Source organism: Amblyomma maculatum, chromosome 7, assembly GCF_055883805.1.
Source record: "Amblyomma maculatum isolate TAMU_Amacu chromosome 7, ASM5588380v1, whole genome shotgun sequence".
NCBI classification, from domain to species: Eukaryota; Metazoa; Arthropoda; class Arachnida; order Ixodida; family Ixodidae; genus Amblyomma; species Amblyomma maculatum.
The window spans coordinates 100221972-100240783 of record NC_139350.1 but is presented as its reverse complement, the minus strand read 5'-3'; the positions used below and the strand labels follow the sequence as shown (position 1 = coordinate 100240783).

Sequence of the window (18812 nt, the reverse complement as noted above, 5' to 3'; positions counted from 1 at the left end):
GATGTGTGCGCAGAATATATCGCCTAGATGAACGCGCCGACATTGGTTAATTTCTCACGTTTGACATTCTCGGAACACGTCTCGGAACAAAACTTTGGCTGTCCGAGAAAAAGGAAACGCTGTTAAGTAACAAAAGAAAAGATATTCGTTTAGCTCGAAATCGGTGGATGCGGGTAAATGAAAATTAAATCAGATGCTTCTAATTTCATAATGTATCTAACCGCTGCTCCAGCCGCAAGAACAAAAATGTTTGTGCCTGTAATTCACGTTCACTCTTCCCCACTCGATGACTTTTTAAAATATTTTTAACATTAATTCTGTAACTGTATTAGTGCATCATGACGTGATCCTGCTTTTTAACTACAAAACGCATGTATGCGCCACACATCCCAACGATCACGTTCCATAGCGAGAAGATCGACGTCGTATCAAAATTGCGCATATGTGCATGCGGTAGCCACTACACAAACCTTTCACTGCTTCACGAGTTTCAGCAACCTAGTTAGCCTAGTCAGCTCTTGCTCTCGTATGGAATGGTGTTCGAGTATGGAACGTTCCCATGCTGATTCATCAAAAGGTCGCCGCAAACGGGCAGTTTTTAACACGCACCCGCCAAAGCTGTAGAAATCGGGCGTGCAACTACAGGAGCGATTCCCTTTGTTTACCGTCCCTGTCGGCGTGTTAGATGACACAGGACGGTCAGGGATGCATGGTGCAAAAGGAAACCGCAGAAGCCGCCTCGGGCGGTTCCATAGCCAGAAGCGGGAGAACAGTAGTGGGGAAGGGACCTCGCAGGAGATGGGCCAGCGGCCGCGGGTCGCCGTCCGGACGACGGCTTCAAAGGAGCCGCTTGAAAAGCCTAGCCTGGGAAAGAAGAGGCACTCCGAAGATGCTACGTGCAATCCTCCCCCTAGTTGAGATAGAATCAATGGGGAGGAGGGGGCTGAAGTTTTTCCTATCGATTGCGTCCAGTTGGTCGCTGTATGTCGCACAATAAGAAAAAGGAATGTTGAGTTATTACACAAAGTGTGTATGGGTGACGAAAAAAGTAGTCATCCATTTATTGTGTGCCATTAGTTCATCTGTCAAACCATTGCATTCTCAAGCAATATATATATATATATATATATATATATATATATATATATATATATAAAGGTCGACCGGGGCCTCGGCCGGGCCCCGGCCGAAACGTCGGAAATAAACCTTTGTTTTCGTTTGTGCGCCCCTACCTCATCTTATACATATTTCTGGATCCTGGAAGACTTTTATGAAACACACACACACACATATATATATATATATATATATATATATATATATATATAAATATATATATGTATATATATATATATATATATATATATATATATATATATATATATATATAGAGAGAGAGAGAGAGAGAGAGAAAGAAAGAAAGAAAGAGATCTGTGTCACATATAATGCCACTTAGAGTACCGAAGTCAAAGTGCCTTGAACTGTAGCATTTTCAGCTGTTAATTGATGCTCTGTGTATAAAAAATAAGTTAATGTATTTTTTTCATACTAATTAATGGTGTTATCTTTTCACACAGCCCAGCTCATGTTTTCCTTAAATCGAGGAGCAGTGCCAATCTCTCTCAACATGCCATTCCGCGTTGTCCGGCGAGTAAGCAAGGACTGCGTGCTGGGCATTGATCGCAACAAGGACAGAAAATGTCCAAGCAGCAGCACGGTAAGGAAACTACACCTTAAATAATATATAAATTATGCACTTTTCTAGAACAGTTACAACTGCTACTCACAAAACAAGGGCATGATCTTTTTCCAGTAACAATGACTGCCTAAAATATGAGTAAGATGTCACACTCCCATTGGAACTTCTGCACAACATTCTATTTTGTATTTGAAAGCCTCTTTCATCAGATGTGGATGTGGTTACCTCAATCAGCAGTTGCCAAACTAAACCTTCTGCATGCCAATTACCACCTATCAGATGACCTCATCAGATTCTAGCTAGAGTCCACCAGGGTCATTGTGTTTTCCTGTTCTCTCTTGGTAAACATTTTTGCCAATAACAACCTCCATCTGTGCCATTTTTAACAATTCACTGACTAACATAGCTTGGAGCTAGCAGAAATGCTTTGTGCTTGAATAGGCTCCTTAAGTAAAACAAAAATTTGGAGGACGCTTAAGCTTCGCCTTCAAGAGTGGAACGCGATAGCGTTATTGCACCTCGTCGAGAAAACTTATTAAACGCAAGGGTATTGGGGCATCCTCACACCGGTACCCGCGCGGCCCGAAGGGGAGAAGCGGGTGAGCGAAGATAGTGATCTAAAGAAAGGAAAGACGCTTGATTCTACAACCCGTGAGGGTGCACGGCGAAACGTCAGGGTAGGGCCTCGATGCGCTACATCGAGGCACCCTACGTCAGGGGCGAGTGGAGCGCCACGTGTCGGGGCAGCGCCGCACATTGAGAGGAGGGGTTCTTCTGTGTTTGCCGCAAAATGGCTCTGCATGTGCGCAGAGCGCAGAAGAAATGTAGCGGAAACGTACTTCGCTACTCGTGTAACTGCGACTTCTGTAAGTAACATGCTCATAATTACCGATATACACCGCAGTATAACGTTCGGCGGCACGTTTCAAAGGCAACACCGCATTCACTAGAAGCGCTTTTGTACCGCTTTCAGGCATCGAACTCGTGGCTGAGTGGTAGCGTCTCCGTCTCACACTCTGGAGACCCTGGTTCGATTCCCACCCAGCCAATCTTGGAAGTTGTTTTTTGTTTAATGAGTGCATGTTTATTTATGAAGTGCATGCCGGGATTTATCGCTCACGGCCAACGCCGCCGACGACACCGGCTTTTCTGCGACACGAGCTCCTTAACGCTACCGCGTTAAAAGTCTTAACTATATTAGTCCTCACTGTTATACAGTTTTTCACAATGCATTTTAAACACACCCTCAGCATGCTATTATAATATTGCAAGATAATTATAAAGTTGCTCAGACGCAGTTTGGCATTAATTCTGAACAACTGCTACTAACACTTCTTAGAAAATATATATACAGGCAGAAACCTAAATATGTCTTGATGAGCTGCAGATCTACAGATGATGAACATCAGTGTAAAATGGTATAAGGGGACATTTGTATTGACTAACAATAAAATTTATTGCTGACAGATGTCTTCATTAATATTGTGACATCATATTGTGCCATTTTGACAGATGAAAGCAGCAAATATTATCACGAGTGATTATTCTTTCAGACGAGTTGCCCACCTGACTGGCCTTAAGATGTCTTTGGAAAGAAAAGGATGACGTTACAGGGAACAAAGAAAAAAGGATGCACTGCAAGCATGCACTTAAAGTGGCTTATTGTATATCCCGACTTCAAGGTAGGCCTGATTTTTCTGTTCCAGGACAAGGATTTAAATTTTAGCAATATGTATGTGATGTGCAGGGCTTAATACCTGAGAAAGATAAGGAGGAAAAGTCTAAGCGAAGGTATAGCCATTAGCAAGAGGCTTCTGTCAATGGTTGTCTCAAAGCAGCTAGAATGGCCAAAGGTTACTTATACAGGCAACTGAGGATAAAAACTCATCTTAGAAACACCTCTTGTAGCCTATATCACTTTGTGATTTAAACCCTATAAACCAATTAATCTTAATGCCAGTGAAACCAAGTGACAAAATGCTGTTTTCATTTATTCAAGCATGAAATTAAATACAATTTTCTCATAAAAATAGAACAGGTAAAACTGAAGCTAAAATCACCAGATGGCAGGAAAATGTACAAGGTGAATTCAGGTTTATTACTTTGCCTTTCATAATTTTTTGTTCTGTCAGCATAATGGGAATGCTACTGACAAAGATGGAATTGTGGTGCCAGGCATTTAGAAAACGGAAGAGCCAGCAGCATGGCTAGGACCATCATAACTTCCTGTGCTGCACGACAGCTTTGCTACAATCAGCTGTTGTTACGGCAAGTTAGTGTCTAGCTCAAGATTCTGTCTCACAGCACTGATGAAAAATGTACATATATGTGTCAAAGTATTATGAAGACAAATAAAAAAGCTGAGGCCGTTAAGTTCACATTTTGATGAGAACAGAGAAGCATACCCACACATCAGCTACATGAGAGTTGAAATCATGGCCTGCTCGAAAAAGTCAGACACAGAATCAAATATATTTAGAAGGGTGGATGATTGGACTTGTTATGTTAGTTCATGAAGCAAGAAAAAAAATTGCAGTGCAAAAAAAAGCCAGTCAGGGAACTCCGTGCAAAAAAAAAAAGTTGCCATCGTCCCATAAAATCATTGACTGTCACATAATAAAAAAAAAACATGGTGCAGCGATCTAGTGCTAGATTGGTTTTTCGGCTCCTAATAAGTTGAGTTATTATTTCGCAGAAGATGGCGGTTGGCTGCACAAAGAAGCATCGGGAAAATTTGTTAACTACGTCGAAAATGCTGTGTATGCATGAAATATCTCTCTCCTGTGGCAAACAATGTGTGGGGCAAACGGGCAGATGCCTAAATGATTAGCTGCGGTAGCATGGGCCAGACGTTAAGAACATGTGTGGGAAAGGTCTGTTGGCCACTGCTGCATTTGCAAAAGCATTCTTCCCCTTCTAAAAAAAATGCTTGGTTTTAAAAGTGCACGAAAACCGAATAACATGTTAAATAATTGAAGCGAAATAGACTGCACTTTTCAAAGGCGATTGTATAAGTAGACCCCTGCTGTGCTGTTGCCGAAAGAGCTCGCATATCTAGGAGGTACGCTTTGCTAGTGCATGTTCTGATCGTGCACTTACGATACGATGGTATAAAAACCGCCCTTCCTTTCCAAAATAAATATTGCTGGAAGTTAGCACTGTGCGTGTTTTCTTTTTCTGTCCATGTTTTTTTTTTTGTGCTACGCTTTCTTCCTTGCAAATATATTTGTGCCTCTGGCTTAATTTCTAGGAGTGTGAATTCTCTAGTAGTACAATTCACAGTAGCTATCTTACTTAGGTCTGGTGCGCCAAGAGTTATAAGCATGCAGCCCAAATATTGCAGAATACATAGCAAACTGTTTATAAAAATTTTGCACTACAGGAAAACAGGTTATATCAGTATAATACAATAGAATTTATTCTTCGTGATGTCATGGTAATTAAAATTATTCTCAGTGTTATGCAGTATTTAACCATAATGCCACCAATAATATTACATAAGCAAAGGAACAAAACTGTTATAATTACTGGAGGCTGGTTGACATAACTTAAAATGCTTCAATATCCATTGCTCTGATACCTACACATATTAATCTTTTCAAGAAACATATATATTTTGTCGACAATATACACATCTAATAATTGTCATTCCCTTTTAATCATTTTGCATTTCAGGTTGACATCGCTGATGGCACAGGAATAGAAAGGACATACAGAATGAAGACTGACAAGATAAGACAGCTGGAAAATGAAATAGAAAGAAGAGCGAACATCAGGACCGAGCAACGTATATACATCACAGTGTCATCCATGAGAGTGCACAGTGGGCATGAATTTGAACATATTGCAGGCTTCAGCCAAGCTGCGAGTAAACAAGTATCGGCCAAAATACATGACCTTGTGCGCGAAGGCACAACACGTGTCCAAACAGTTAAGCAATGCTTAGACTTTTATGTCAAAGAAGTTCTCTTCGCAAATCAGTCAAAGCCGGACACAAGCTGCCGAGCATTCTTCCCAACTGATGCAGATATACGTAATCATATCCAGGCTGCGCTTCATAAAGACAGGATTCTCTCTAGATCAGGAAAATGCCGAAGTCTTGATAGGCACATACCAAAAAGATGAACCAGACAGTAACATTTTTTACAGATCATACAAAAAGAAAATATGTAACAATCTGAGATGTGAAAGTGATGAAGTACAAGAATTGGAACAAGAATGGGAAGAAACACTTCTCTTCTGTTATCAATCAAAATTCATGAAAGAGATCATGCTAAATATGGGCAAACTGTTGCATGCCTAGATGCAACCAATAAGACAACGAACTATGCTTTGCCACTTTTTTTGATCGTTGTAAAGAGCCCACACGGCTATATGACAGTTGGAGCTTTTATACCACAATTTGAAACAAGCACTTGCATTGCAGAAGCACTTGCAATTTTCAAAAAATGGAATCCAGCTTTCTGCCCTGACTATTGGATGATTGACAACAGCCAAGCTGAGATAAATGCTCTGCATGAATCTTTTTGAAAGTTTTCCTCTGTGATTTCCACCGAGAGCAGTCATGGGACAGGTGGCTCAAAAAGAGTGAAAACTGTGTGCAATCAAAGGAAGTTGTACTTGTTGCTCTCCGGAAGATTGCAAACTCAACTAGTGAAGAGGAAATGAAACAGAACATCAGTGTCTTGAAGAGCTCCGAACATTGGGAGAATGAAAAACTGAAAAGGTACATAGAAGGACATTGGCTGAATGTTAGAGAGATGTTTGCTATTTCTTAGCAAAATAAATGTGCTTTCCCCTAAAGGGAATGCAGCGTGAAGCGTAGACACCAGGAAAGGTCCACTTTGGGTGTGCATCTATTCCATGTCTATTTTTTCTCCCCATAGCAGAGTCTTCCGAATCACATTAACAGTGCAAGTTAGGAAAGAACAGGTTGGATGCTTGTATCCTTGTTGTCGAGAAAAAATTTTAATGGAACTAAAATTCAAAAGCGGCCTCTAGGCAGCACCAGAGACCATACAGACATACTGCATTTAATCAAAATTGCAGATTGGACGAGTTGGTGAGACATAATTTGAAATGACCAGCGCAGAAACAGACGGAGACAAGAGAAGAAACACTTCTCGTCCTGTTCTCAGTGTTTCTTCTCTTGTCTTCGTCTGTGTTTTCACGCTGGTTATTTTGAATACTGCGTTTGCTTTGATACTAAATGATGACGTTCTACACATTCGAAGCACTGCAACACAGGCTCGTGAAGTGTGAGTTACGCACACCAGAAGGGAGGTAAGACACAAGTGCACATCATTGCTGAATTCACCCGTCTTTAGAAATAAGGGGCTGTAGTGCAAGCTGTCCAGTGTGGTCTATTGACACATGAAGAGGGGCCCGATACAGGTGTGCTGCCTCCATGCTGTCTTTGGCTTCTTTTACAGTAAAGGTGCTTTAATCAAATAGGACCTTTAAGCAAGGCGCAGGCCTTAAATGTGTGAGCAGTAGTCACCAGTTTGAAGCGAGACTGGTGTTTCTTTTATCAGTGTTATGTAACGGGCCCACTTTCCTGCGCAGTTGCTGCAGAGTCGCTGGGCCAGACGGGGGCAGATGCACCTTCTAAAACTTCATTTAGAGGCAAAGGTTTATCACAGCGATGCTAGTGCGGAGTTATGGGTGCCTCGAGAGAGCGGAAAAAAAACGCCTCCTGTGAACCGGACGAGTTGGTAATAACCTGTGGGCTGCCAGTGGCAGCAAGGTTTTGTGTGTGGGCACTGTTTTGCAACTGGAAATTACTGCAGCTGGCAGCAGGTGTGGCCGAACCGTGGCGCCTTCACTTCCAGCTGCAACACAAGGTGGCACCGTCATTGCAAATGTTTTTGATGTATACCCATAAGGGTGCGCTGGGTCATCAAAGAAGCCACTTTACCAGCTATTCACGGTGCACTTTGGTATAAAGTCCAAGAACTCTGAAGTGTTACACAGACTGTCCAAGTGTGGGTTATTGACATCAGAAGAGAGGCCAGACACGGGTGTGCCTCCATGCTGTCTCTGGCCTCCTCTGCAGTAAAGATGAGGCATGCCTCCATTCTTTACCTGCCCTTCTTCGTGAGAATGAGGGTTCTTCTTATTTGCGGTGGGAGCTTTATGAGTAAGAAAAGGTCAGACACACATGTGCCGCCATGGTGTGTCTGCCCCTTTCTCACCAGAATACAGTTGCTGCATCCACAAGAGGAATGTGTCACAGATGGTAGAGGTCAAAGGGACATGAGTGTGCCACCCTGCTTGTGTCTTGTCCTGGCTGCAGGAGACAGATATCACACCTGATGTACAAATTTCCAGTGGTCTGGTGTCTGGAAGGCGTGACGCCATACCCCAGAAATGCCTTCGTTGTCAAGGCTATAGAGGTCGCCCTCTGAAACACTGCAAAGGTGTGATGGCTACTTGGAATGGTCATCCAGGTTGCCCAATTGTCTGCTGCATGTCTCAAAAACTGTCGCTCCTCTTTGTGCTCAACTTGTAATGTGCAGCACGGTGTGACTTTGTGTACCAGAACAAGTGGCAGATTGGGAAGTCTCAAGTGTGTGTTCCCTTCTACCCTCGCAGTGGAGGCCAGCCTATCTTGACCTTGTGATGCCCTCCTACATTCCAGACCATCACTCTAGATTGCACTGCAGCCAAGTAGAGAAAGGGGTGGCGATTACTTTGTTTGGGTATTTCACTGTCTCCGTGAATTGGTCCAGGGTTTGCAGCTTGGCGCACCAGCAAGCCGTAGGTGCCTGCTACTTCTATGTGCCAATATTCAGTTTGGCGACATACCACCTCGCATGTGTTGCTCGTGCCTCAAGCCGATGCAGTGCCACTTGAATGCATCACATTCTGCGCACTGTGATGAGACTATTGGCTGCGTATGACACGATTTTGGCAGCTCTGTTGATCCCAGAGTTTGGGAGCGTTCACGTGAGCTTTGGACACGCTGCATCAGTGGAAGCAACTTGTACAGACATTCTCACACAAGCAAAGGCTCAAGGGACAAGTGCTCTGTGTTGTGCTATCAAGTGCTGCCGTGAAGAGGCGTGACCGTCCAAAACAAAAGGTGCCAGTTTGTCTTGGTGTTGAAAATTGCGATGCCAAGTCCCTGCTCACTGTGACTCGATTTGAAGGAATTTTGCTTGTAAACCCTTTTTTCTATGCTATGCTGCATGGATCATTTGTGAGGGGCTTCAAGGGGCAGGAAAGAGAACAACCTGCTCTGGCAACTTGGCAGAGTGGCTTAAAAGTTACACACGTTCCGAGTCCGGTGAACATCAGTGAAATTCGCTGTCCAGGTTTGATGTAAACCGGCAGAACCTCTCACCCTGTCTCTCCTCTGGCTGTATCATTTGGATGTCATTATGGTGCTTTTGGTGGGAAGAAGCTATGCTTGCTAGTTGTTTACTTTTATTCAACATACTCTGGTTTTTACACACAAATGATGGACCCATGTGAGCAGTCTGCACAGGAGAGCATGGTCTGGGCAGTTTTGTCGCAGCCTCTTATAGGTTTATGTATGGTTCCTGGCATTTCTCTATGAGATCTAGCTGAATAACGTTTGGATAGAGTTGAAGGCCCCATTGCCATCAGTAGGGAGGAAACAGTGGTGTGAAATAGTTTTTTTTTTTTTAAAGAAACAAAACAAGCTCAGTGCAGTGACCACAATTCATATGCATTCAAGTGTCTTGGTTAAGATGTTTAGCATCCGGTCTGGTAAAGCTTGATATTGGATCTGTGGTGTACTCACTGGCAGGATGTTGGTAGCTTGTCTAGCAGGCCATCTGACTGCATTTTTGCTCAGTGTTAGGGCTTGTTCCTCTTCTATTTAACACCTTTCACCATCAGTCCGAGTCTGTTTATTTTTTTTACAATTGGACAGGCCATGTGGCCTTCTTTCTTTTTTTTACACTCTGGGGCATCCTGAGTATTGTACTTTTTTTTTAAAATCCTGACATGCAATGATATCGCACATTCCGAATGCTGTGGTAAGTTGAGCATTGTGTGGTGTCTGTCTCTGCTTTTACGCTGCTTATTGGACCTCGGCAAAATTGACGCCATCACATTAGTCATTCCTCACACTACATGCTGCCGCGCATCAACGTGCTGGCTTGTCTTCATGCTTGCATTTTAATTGCGATGCGGAACCGCATGCCTCAGTGTCCATGCTCGGTTACTGCTGCACCCGAATCATTAACGATTTGTGTTGCAGATGCGGCACGCTGCATGAACCGGCCCGTGAACCTGGCCCTGCGGCCCGTGTTGGCGTGCCTGCTAGCCTGGTTCCGGTTTGCACAGTCCCTACGTCAATACCGGGACACGCGAGAGGCCTTTCCGCACCTGGCCAATGCCACCAAGTATGCCACCACTTTCTTCGTCGTGCTCTTCTCTACGTTGTTCGATGTCTACAGGGGTGAGTTTCGGTCGGCTTTCACCTTTTTTTTTAGCGGCAGTGAATCTACTTCATGCACTTGCTCAGGAAAAGAAAGGAAGTGGCTGTCTGTCTGCTTCATGGAAATCGTTAGAATGGTGATGGCTTTGGACTGAAAGCTCTTGATCAACACAACTTCAAGATGCATACAGAGAGACTGTACGAAGGCTTTGCTTCACAGTTTTGTGTTGGTTTTCTTCAGTGAGTTAAGGTCTCGGGGCAATAGCAGTGGCAGGAATGTAACTCCAAACTGTGCGATGTATGCTGCTGCAGTTGAGTGTGTTTTGATGGTATTGCCCCATGCTAAGCCTGAATGCAATTCCAACCAGTTACGAAAGCCGCAGTTTGTGCTAGATAGTGGGAGCTGTTGCCTGATGCAGAAAGCATGCCTCGTGAACTTGGTGCCCTATGTGGGTCTAAACAGATGAGGAAGGATCTAATTAGGAAAGGGAAGATGCAGTAACAGTTAAAAATTGAATTGGGAAAGATGCGGAGAGGTTGGACACAGGGCAATGACAGTGTTGACACGCGCTACACTTTCTTCATGGTGCGATACGTACCTTTGCTTGTTTTGAATGGATTACAAAAGTAACTGGCAGGATGCAACCCAATTTAGCTTCTGCTTACTTTGCGAAGTGCCATCAGTGCACTGGTTTGTTGTGCATGAATTTTTTATCTGCTGTGCAATATACTGAAGCCAGCTTTATCTGAAGCGAACATGCAGAGCACAGCCAAAAAAAAGTAAAGAGACCCGCCGCTGTGGCTCAGTGGCTCAGGCACTCGACTGCTGAGCCCGAGGACATAGATGCAATCCAAGCCATTGCAGCTTCTTCGTTTCATTGGAGGCGAAGTACAAGGTATCCGTTTACTGAGCGATGGTGGTGCAATATAGCCACATGGTCAGAGTTAATCTGGAGCCCTCTGCTATAGACCTTTGCAATGAGGGCCTCAGTCGCCATATTGCTCGCTGGGCTGTTGTATGCGCCTGACATCAGCACGGTGGAAGCAGCAGCAGAACCGGTTTGCAACAGCCCAGGGAGGGGGCGTTTTGACATTCTCCTCGCCCGATACAAAGGTCTATAGTGGTCCCTCATAGCCTGAGTTAGTTTAGGATGTTAAACTGCACAAACCAAACCGAATAAATTGATCTAGCACGGGAATAACAAGGGTACTGTTTTGGTACCCTTTTCTTTTTGTCTCTTGCTATGTTCTGGGCTTCTCCACACAGGTCAATCTCAATGTATGTGTGTGTGTGTGTGTGTGTGTGTGTGTGTGTGTGTGTGTGTGTGTGTGTGTGTGTGTGTGTGTGTGTGTGTGTGTGTGTGTGGACTACGCATTTAACTATGAAAAGCAAAATAATATGGAGTGATATTGAAAGACCAAGCGGCCACGAATTACAGACGCTAGCGCCAAACTCCCCATTATAGGATTATAGCGGGCGGGGGCGCGTAAAAAATGGACTTGACGGGGAAGGCCGTATAGCGGACTGGTCCAAAAAAACGGTGCGCTGAAGGGGGTGTCGGTAGGCTGCTTCAAGCAGCGCGGGTCGCGCGCTCGCGTGCGCCCGCGCCCGGGAAAACGCTCTGCCCGTGGATTTTCTACCGCATCATCGTTCTGCCGCGGCGCGACCATGCGACCGGCTCGCGGCAGGAACAGTGTGAGAAAAACCACAAACATAGCGCTTTCGAGGGCGCAAGCGCTCGCGAGCGTACCCGACCACAGCAAGAAATAGCACAGAGAACAGCAGATATCGTTTCTCTTTTTTATTAGCTGCACGTGAAACAGAAAATGAAAAGATGCGACAAGGTATCCCTCACACACGCGCACTTTACATAGCTAACAGTTTACAGTAGCGTTATGTGTTCTGCGCTAACATTGTAATCTTGCATGCTTGCTTTATCACTACAAAAGAACCCAGTTTGCAGGCACTGCTTCTGTCAGCATGTGTACAGTTGATATGAAATTAAATAAATGATGCACATATTCATTCTACGCATTCCATACGATCAAAGCAATGTAGAAACATGAGCAAATACCTGCGTTCTAGTTACCTAGTGGTTGGTATTTGATGCAAGTAATCACATGTCACTGCGCTATACATAACCAAAATGCATGATTAAAAATTTACACTACCCTTCCTGGAAGAACCGTCTCCTTCGAAACGCACGTCTCTCCACAGTACATGAAGGTAACAAGTTCAACAACACGAAACACAGCGGATATCGCCGACTGTAATGGCCAGCACAATGAGCAGACGAGATGGGTCCACGGAACTGGAGGTGCACGCAGACAAGTCTCTCGTCTCACGAAGGGGCGAAGAGCCAGCAGGAATGAGATGCACAGAGTAAAAGAACCGCGACGAAAAATCGCGACTTTGGCCAATAAGCCAACACGCAGAGAATTCACAGCGCTAGGCTACGCAGACGACCGACGCAGACGACAGTTCTAATTCAAAACGAGCGGAGTCGTAACGGTTGCAGCGGTTCACGCGACGAAGCAAGCCACGCAGCGCAGTCGGCGGCGCCGTCAGTGCGAGGGGAAAATTTAGGCGCGAGGGAGAAGTCCTCTCAGCTTTTTCTTTCCTCCTTTCGCCCCCGCTTGGGAGAATTAGACGGGACGGAAGTGCCCCTGACTTTCCGCGGCCTGGCCGAGTGGTGGAAGACTGTGCGCCGCCGATAGGGGGTGTTTGGTGGCAGCTACTGCTTGTGTGTGTGCTTGTGTGAGTGACCTATGTGCGCGTGTGTGTGTAACTCCGCAACTCAGTGTGTAACTTTTTTTTTTCTCTTTTTTTTTTCCCCACTCTGGCCGGATACTGTGTGAGTGTCCACCCGCTTCAAAGGGCATGGCCACCAGTTCATCATCATCATCATCAGCGTCGACCGGCTACGGAGCGCGAAGATTGAACACGAGTGGGCCGTCGATATACGGGCTGGAGCGGCCGCAAAACTCGATGCCGGCGAGTTTATTTTAAGTAGGCACTAAATAACTTAACCGGAGGCGGTTTTGACGTGCCCTGTGCCTGTGGGTGGCGGCGGATGCCTACGCGTTTGCGGCATCATTACGCGCACTATGGGTCTACTGTTGCGTGCCGCTCTGCAAGTCAAGCGGGCGAACATCGACAGGGACCTTACAGAGGTACGAAATCAGTGGCTCAAGAACATCTCGCGGCAAGCCAAACTTAAGCTATGAAGCTGCACCAGCTTTTAAACATGCTTATAAGATCGCCTTACTCGAGCATTCCGGGCGACGGCGTCCGTTGTAATAGCGAGATCATTTTAGAAGGAAAGGGTTGCGATCGATCAGCTGATGCTGTAAAAGTAGAGTTTCCGTTGCATTCAGTCCGCAAAGTACATTTCTGTTATGGCACTACTTGCTTTTCAGTGTCAGGGAAACAGCCCTGGATTCCAAGCGACAGGAGCACGGTGTGTAGCCTGCATTTTAAGCAGGCTACACACCAACAATTTTGCGAACGGAAAAGTGGCATATTTATACGTGCAGCTCAAGCATGACACTTATCGCCAAATAACCGCTGAGAACCCAACACGAGGAAGCCAGGCGGCAACATCAGGATACCAGACAAGATATTTCTAACCCAAGCAGATAAACTAATTATAGAAACGAAAAAAAAAATCGAAACGGAAGGCAGGCCAACTCTTAGCAAAATCAGTGTGGACCATTCGTAGCAACAGCTAAGCAAGACATGAGAAGCAAACCAGTCCAGACCCTAAAAAACGAAAAAAAAAAAAAAAAAAACCGAGGAGGAGGAAAAACTTTATTTAGCCCTATAATTTTTGGCGGTTTTTGGACGTCTTCAGAGATGTCTGCTTGTTGTATCCACCCCGAGAAAACAATTAGCAAAAGCAGTGTAAAAAAGGTGAAGCAAAAGCAGTCAGAAACCTAGAAAAAACTTAACCAACAACAAAAGACGAACGTAGCAAAAGCAAAGTCAAACAAAAGAGGCAAAAGCAGTCAGAAATCTAAACCAACAACAAAACATGATCTTAGCAAAAGCAGAATCAAACAAAAGACGCAAAATCGGTCAAACTTAAAACAACAATAGCAAAAGACGCTCGTAGCAAAGGCAGAGTCAAACGACACCTAACCAAACAACAGAAGCTAGGTCGCTAAAAAATTCAGGGCTTAAAAGTCGGTCAGTATATAACGTGACGGTATGTGGTTAGGTGTGCTGTTAATTCATTTCTTCGTTCGTTTGACTCTGCCTTTGCTACGAGCGTCTTGTTATTATTTAGGTTTGATTGACTTTGCTCCTTTTGTTTGACTCTGGTTTTGCTTCCCTTTTTGACTATATATTACTTTTGCTACGATTGTTTTTTTTTTTTTTTTTTTTAAGGTTTTCTGACTGTTTTGCTTCATTTGTTTGACTCTGCTTGAGCTACGAGTGTTCTTGATGGTTTAGGTTTCTGACTACTTTTGCTTTTTTTGTTTGACTTGCTACGATCGATCGTCTTTTTTTTTTTTTTTTTCGTTGTTGTTGGTTTAAGTTTTTGTCTACATGCTTTTGCGTCTTTTTTGTTTGACTCTGCTTTTGCTACGATCGTCTTCTAATTGTTGGTGGTGGTTTAGGTTTCTGACTGTTTTTGCCTCTTTGTTTGACTCTGCTTTTGCTATGTTCGTCTTTTGTTGTCGGTTTAGGGTTTTTTAGGCTTCTGACTGCTTTTGCTTCACCTTTTTGACTCTGCTTTTGCTACGATTGTTTTCTCGTTGTTGTTTTTTTTTTTTTTTTTCGTTTTTTAGGATCCGGACTGCTTTGCTTCTTACTCTGCTGTTGCTACGAGTGGTCCACACTGCTTTTGCTAAGAGTCGGCCTGCCTTCCGTTTCGAATTTTTTGTCTTTTCTGTTAGTTTATCTGCTGGGATTAGAGATATCTTGTTTGATATCCTGACGTTGCCGCCTGGCTTTCACGTGTTGGGTTCGCAGCGATTATATTAGGCGACGAGTCTCGTGCTTGAGCTGTACGTATATGCCACTTTTCCGTTCAATAAATTGTTGGTAGTGTGCGGATGTGGTGTCCCTTTCTTGTCCAGTGTGTTGCGCCGCCGTTTCACTACAGTTATTGTTCACAAGCTTATTATGCGCATGACAAGAAACGGAAGGGGGAAACGCCGAGCACGCATATTCGGCAAATATTTAATTGCACAGCCTGCCTGCGCAGATATCAAATACGGAGGAACGAACGTGCACGGGAGACTGCTCCAACTGGGCTACTACCAACTGAAGCAACGCAACCGCTTCCGTCGAAAGGACGACGACGGCTGCTTCGAAGATGTTTCCGCGCGGCTCTTACTCCCAATATTGTCACTCTCATTTCACTGCCTTTATCTTACCGCAGCTATCGCTCACGAGAAATAATGGTTCCGCAAATCCTCCCGCGGAACTCTGCGCCGCTCGCTTGCAGGCACAGCCGGAGCGCGTGAAACGCTGCTCTGGGGGTGAGCTTTGGCGGCATCTACCGGCTGTTTCGGTCCCTACTCAGCGGTCACGTGGTATTTCTTCGTCCGCGCGCTCCCGTAGAGAGTGGCACGATGCGCAGGTCGCCCATTATACAGTAGGTCGTGTCCTAACTGCCTCCGCATGAATACGCGCGCTATCGCGGTTGCCGGTATATGTGTGGGCCGATTTTTTGAAGTCGTGGTGTTGTCGCGCTCTTGAAATCGCTTATTTTTTCAAGGTGTAACGCAATTTTTTATTTCTTTCAGTTGCCGTAGTATTGGAGAGACTACATCATCGGGCCAAAGTCCGCAATCTTGGAATCGAGGGCTACCTGGATGCAGTCAATGTTTGGATTATGTGCCAGTATGCGTTGCCGCTGTCATTGTGGAATAAAATGTGTATACATGCACCTGCTGCGTAACTCATCCCTAGAAAATGGAACATAGCTGCCCTCTCCCTTCAGGTGTCCGGAGAGGTAAACACCCGCAGCTACTCGATGAGACCGAAATTCCATAGGGCCTACGAAACCAAATAGGAAGCCTACTGGTTTTGTAGGTCTATCATATTATTGACAGCTATGGGTGTACTAGCATTACAGACCTATCTGTTTTATGCCATAGGACCGGTAAAACCATAACCTATACGACCATTAAACAATTGACCTATAAAACCAATACTCCAGCAGACCTGTAAAACCAATAGGCTAGGATACCCATAAGACCAATACTCTGGCAGACCTATAAAACCAATATCAATAATCTGATAGGCTATTAGTTTTGGATTTTTTTGCTAGGGTTGGGAGGTGGTAGTCTAGCAGAGAGGCATATGATGGACCTAATCCAGGACACATACTCTTTAGCATGCAGTCATATGTGAAAGGCCAGCCCACATAAAGTCCCACTCAGCCAAGTCGGAGCGTGTGGCAGTGTGCCTGATCCAGAATGCAAGGGTCGCAGAGGGTTCGATTCTCATATCTCAGCCTCCCATCTGAAAGATCTAGATGGCAGCTCCCGTGAAATCGACCTTGCCACGTGATCGCGTAATGTCAGGCAACCCACTGACCAATCAGAGCCCGGTCTTGCGAACCACCAACTACCACCTACCTACCACGTACTGCCATAGCCATGCCCACGACCTCCTCTCATGCCAGTGATTCTTCTCCGACAGTCCGAAGCCGGATTTTGCAAAAAACTCGGGCAGGTGTGGCTGCTTCCCCTCACGTTGGCTGTCGTTGAGAACAAAAGGCTCTGGATCGAAATACAAGACCTTGGAGAGAAGAGTGCTACGAATGCTCCAGAAATTTGTAAAACACCGCAGGAGCCCTCAGCGCTGGTGATGGAGGAGGACAACCTACCCGTCGGAGGTCGGGCGAGTGAGTGAGTGAGTGAAAACTTTATTGGATATTTCAAGGGTTTCGCGGTTGTGAAGCTTCCGTCATCTTAATTCTCTGGCTCTGGCGACTTGAGACTTCTCGTCAGCAAGGGTGGGCCCCTATTCCAAGGCTCCACTGAGTCGAGCTGCATCAGTCGCGTGCTGCACTAAGGCCCTTTGGGTCGCGAGCTCGCCGCTGGTGAGCAGACTCTCCCATTGCTCCGCACTCGGGTCTTCGTGTTGGTGGAATGCTTTGTTGCGTTTGCATTCCCACGTGATATGATAAAGTGTATGATAAAGAGCATCTGGCAGTTGCATGTTGTTGGCAGCCGGTGGGAGTGCGCGGCACGTGCAGACGAGGACAAAATTGATAAAGAAATATGGAAAACTCAATGCACGAGGAAATTGCAGTAAGGGAAGTGTGCGTGATGCAAAGCCCACAGGCAAGCGTTCGAAGAATAAGATGCTGTGCAAAAAAAAAAAAAAAAAAAAAAAAAAATCAACTTACAAGGAGTAGGATATCAAGTGGCCAGTAAAAAAAGCTTTAGAGCCACATCTATCAAAACTTCACGTTTGCGAAATTAAGATCGACCGTAAATTACAAGAATTTGATGAATAATGCTCAATGAGCCTAGACTGACGGACAAGTCTGATACCAGGCAAACTGAGTCAGATGACAGGCAAGCATGGCATCAGACTAAAATAACGTCACTCAATTGAAAATAATGGCCCTTATCCGAGAGAACTTGCAGCTATAAAATTATGGCACAGTGTACAACACAAGAAACACAAACCAGAGACAGTTACCATACACAACTTATGGCGTGATGCTGTGGTACACCTTACAGAGTTTTAAATGCTGTACATTTCATTTCGAATGAATGTACTAGTCACTTTCTATGAACCTTTGGCGATTTAATTTTCTATTTTCTAATATTTTAAACGAAATTGCCTTACCTTATAACCAGCACTTTTCATTGTTATTTTGCCTGTTTACTTGCCTCTTCATGTTAATTTGCCAGTAATTTTTTTCTGCCATGTGCTTTATTTTTCTTTTTACTTTTGTAGTGAGAGCTGCATTGGCCACAGTCTCTCGAAAAAGGAGGAAAGGAAAAAGAAGGAAGAAAAAAAAAAAAGACTAACTCGATAGTTGGTAGAGACAAACAAAAACAGCGAGTTGCTAGGACAGAAAGTAATGTTCATTCGAAAGTTGTGACTGCGGTGTGCCCCGGAGTTCGACGTAGAAACGTCATGCCACTAGAAGTCATCTACACCCGAATGAGGATGGTCAACGACGAGAGGCAAGGGGTGCTCATGCATGAAATGATTCCCCTATGACAAAGCTAAAGCCATAAGAGTAAATTGCTATGTGCAAAGCCATGTCTTTACTTTCAAGCCGAACCTAAGCGTAGCCATGCAGGTTGCACTCGCTAAACTCTAGGTTTAACCACAAGCTAAACTACAGCAAATTTTTTGCTTGTTTTGTGCAACTTGCACACACTTTATCATGTCCGCTATGAATCACTCTGCCGCCTTCACATGGGTCCAGATTCAACCCTTTGTAGGTTTTTTGCTTGCCCCCTTCAACATTACACCTGTCCAGTGGATGTTGATGCTGAAATAATTTTGACTGACCTGAATACGGAAAAACCATTGTCATCATCTGCAAAGATTTTAGAAGCAAATGGAAATCCTTGACAAGAGGCCAGATATGACAACATTGCAGGATGCTAATGTGAAATCTATAAACTAAGGCCATAGAGTACAAGCCAAACTAACAATTCGACCAGCATACGTGTACATAGGACAGTACGGCTTTAGCAATAGACCAAGAACTCTGC

General features: G+C 44.7%; 1 protein-coding gene and 1 long non-coding RNA gene across 2 annotated transcripts in view; both read left to right on the top strand.

Annotated features, from left to right (window-relative positions):
* LOC146184119 (uncharacterized) overlaps nt 1-10264 on the top strand; it is a 36695-nt gene extending 26431 nt beyond the window's left edge. Inside the window, exons 3-4 of the mRNA XM_084608492.1 lie at nt 9930-10130; nt 10197-10264. Of these exons, the coding sequence (XP_084464618.1) occupies nt 9930-10130; nt 10197-10264 (269 nt within the window). The remainder of the gene's footprint in view (nt 1-9929; nt 10131-10196) is intronic.
* On the top strand, nt 1500-6793 carry LOC146184120 (uncharacterized). The gene is made up of 3 exons (XR_014708548.1): nt 1500-1717; nt 3253-3381; nt 5375-6793. It is a non-coding gene; the product is annotated as an uncharacterized LOC146184120 (long non-coding RNA).
* Nucleotides 10265-18812: the final 8548 nt, after the last annotated feature.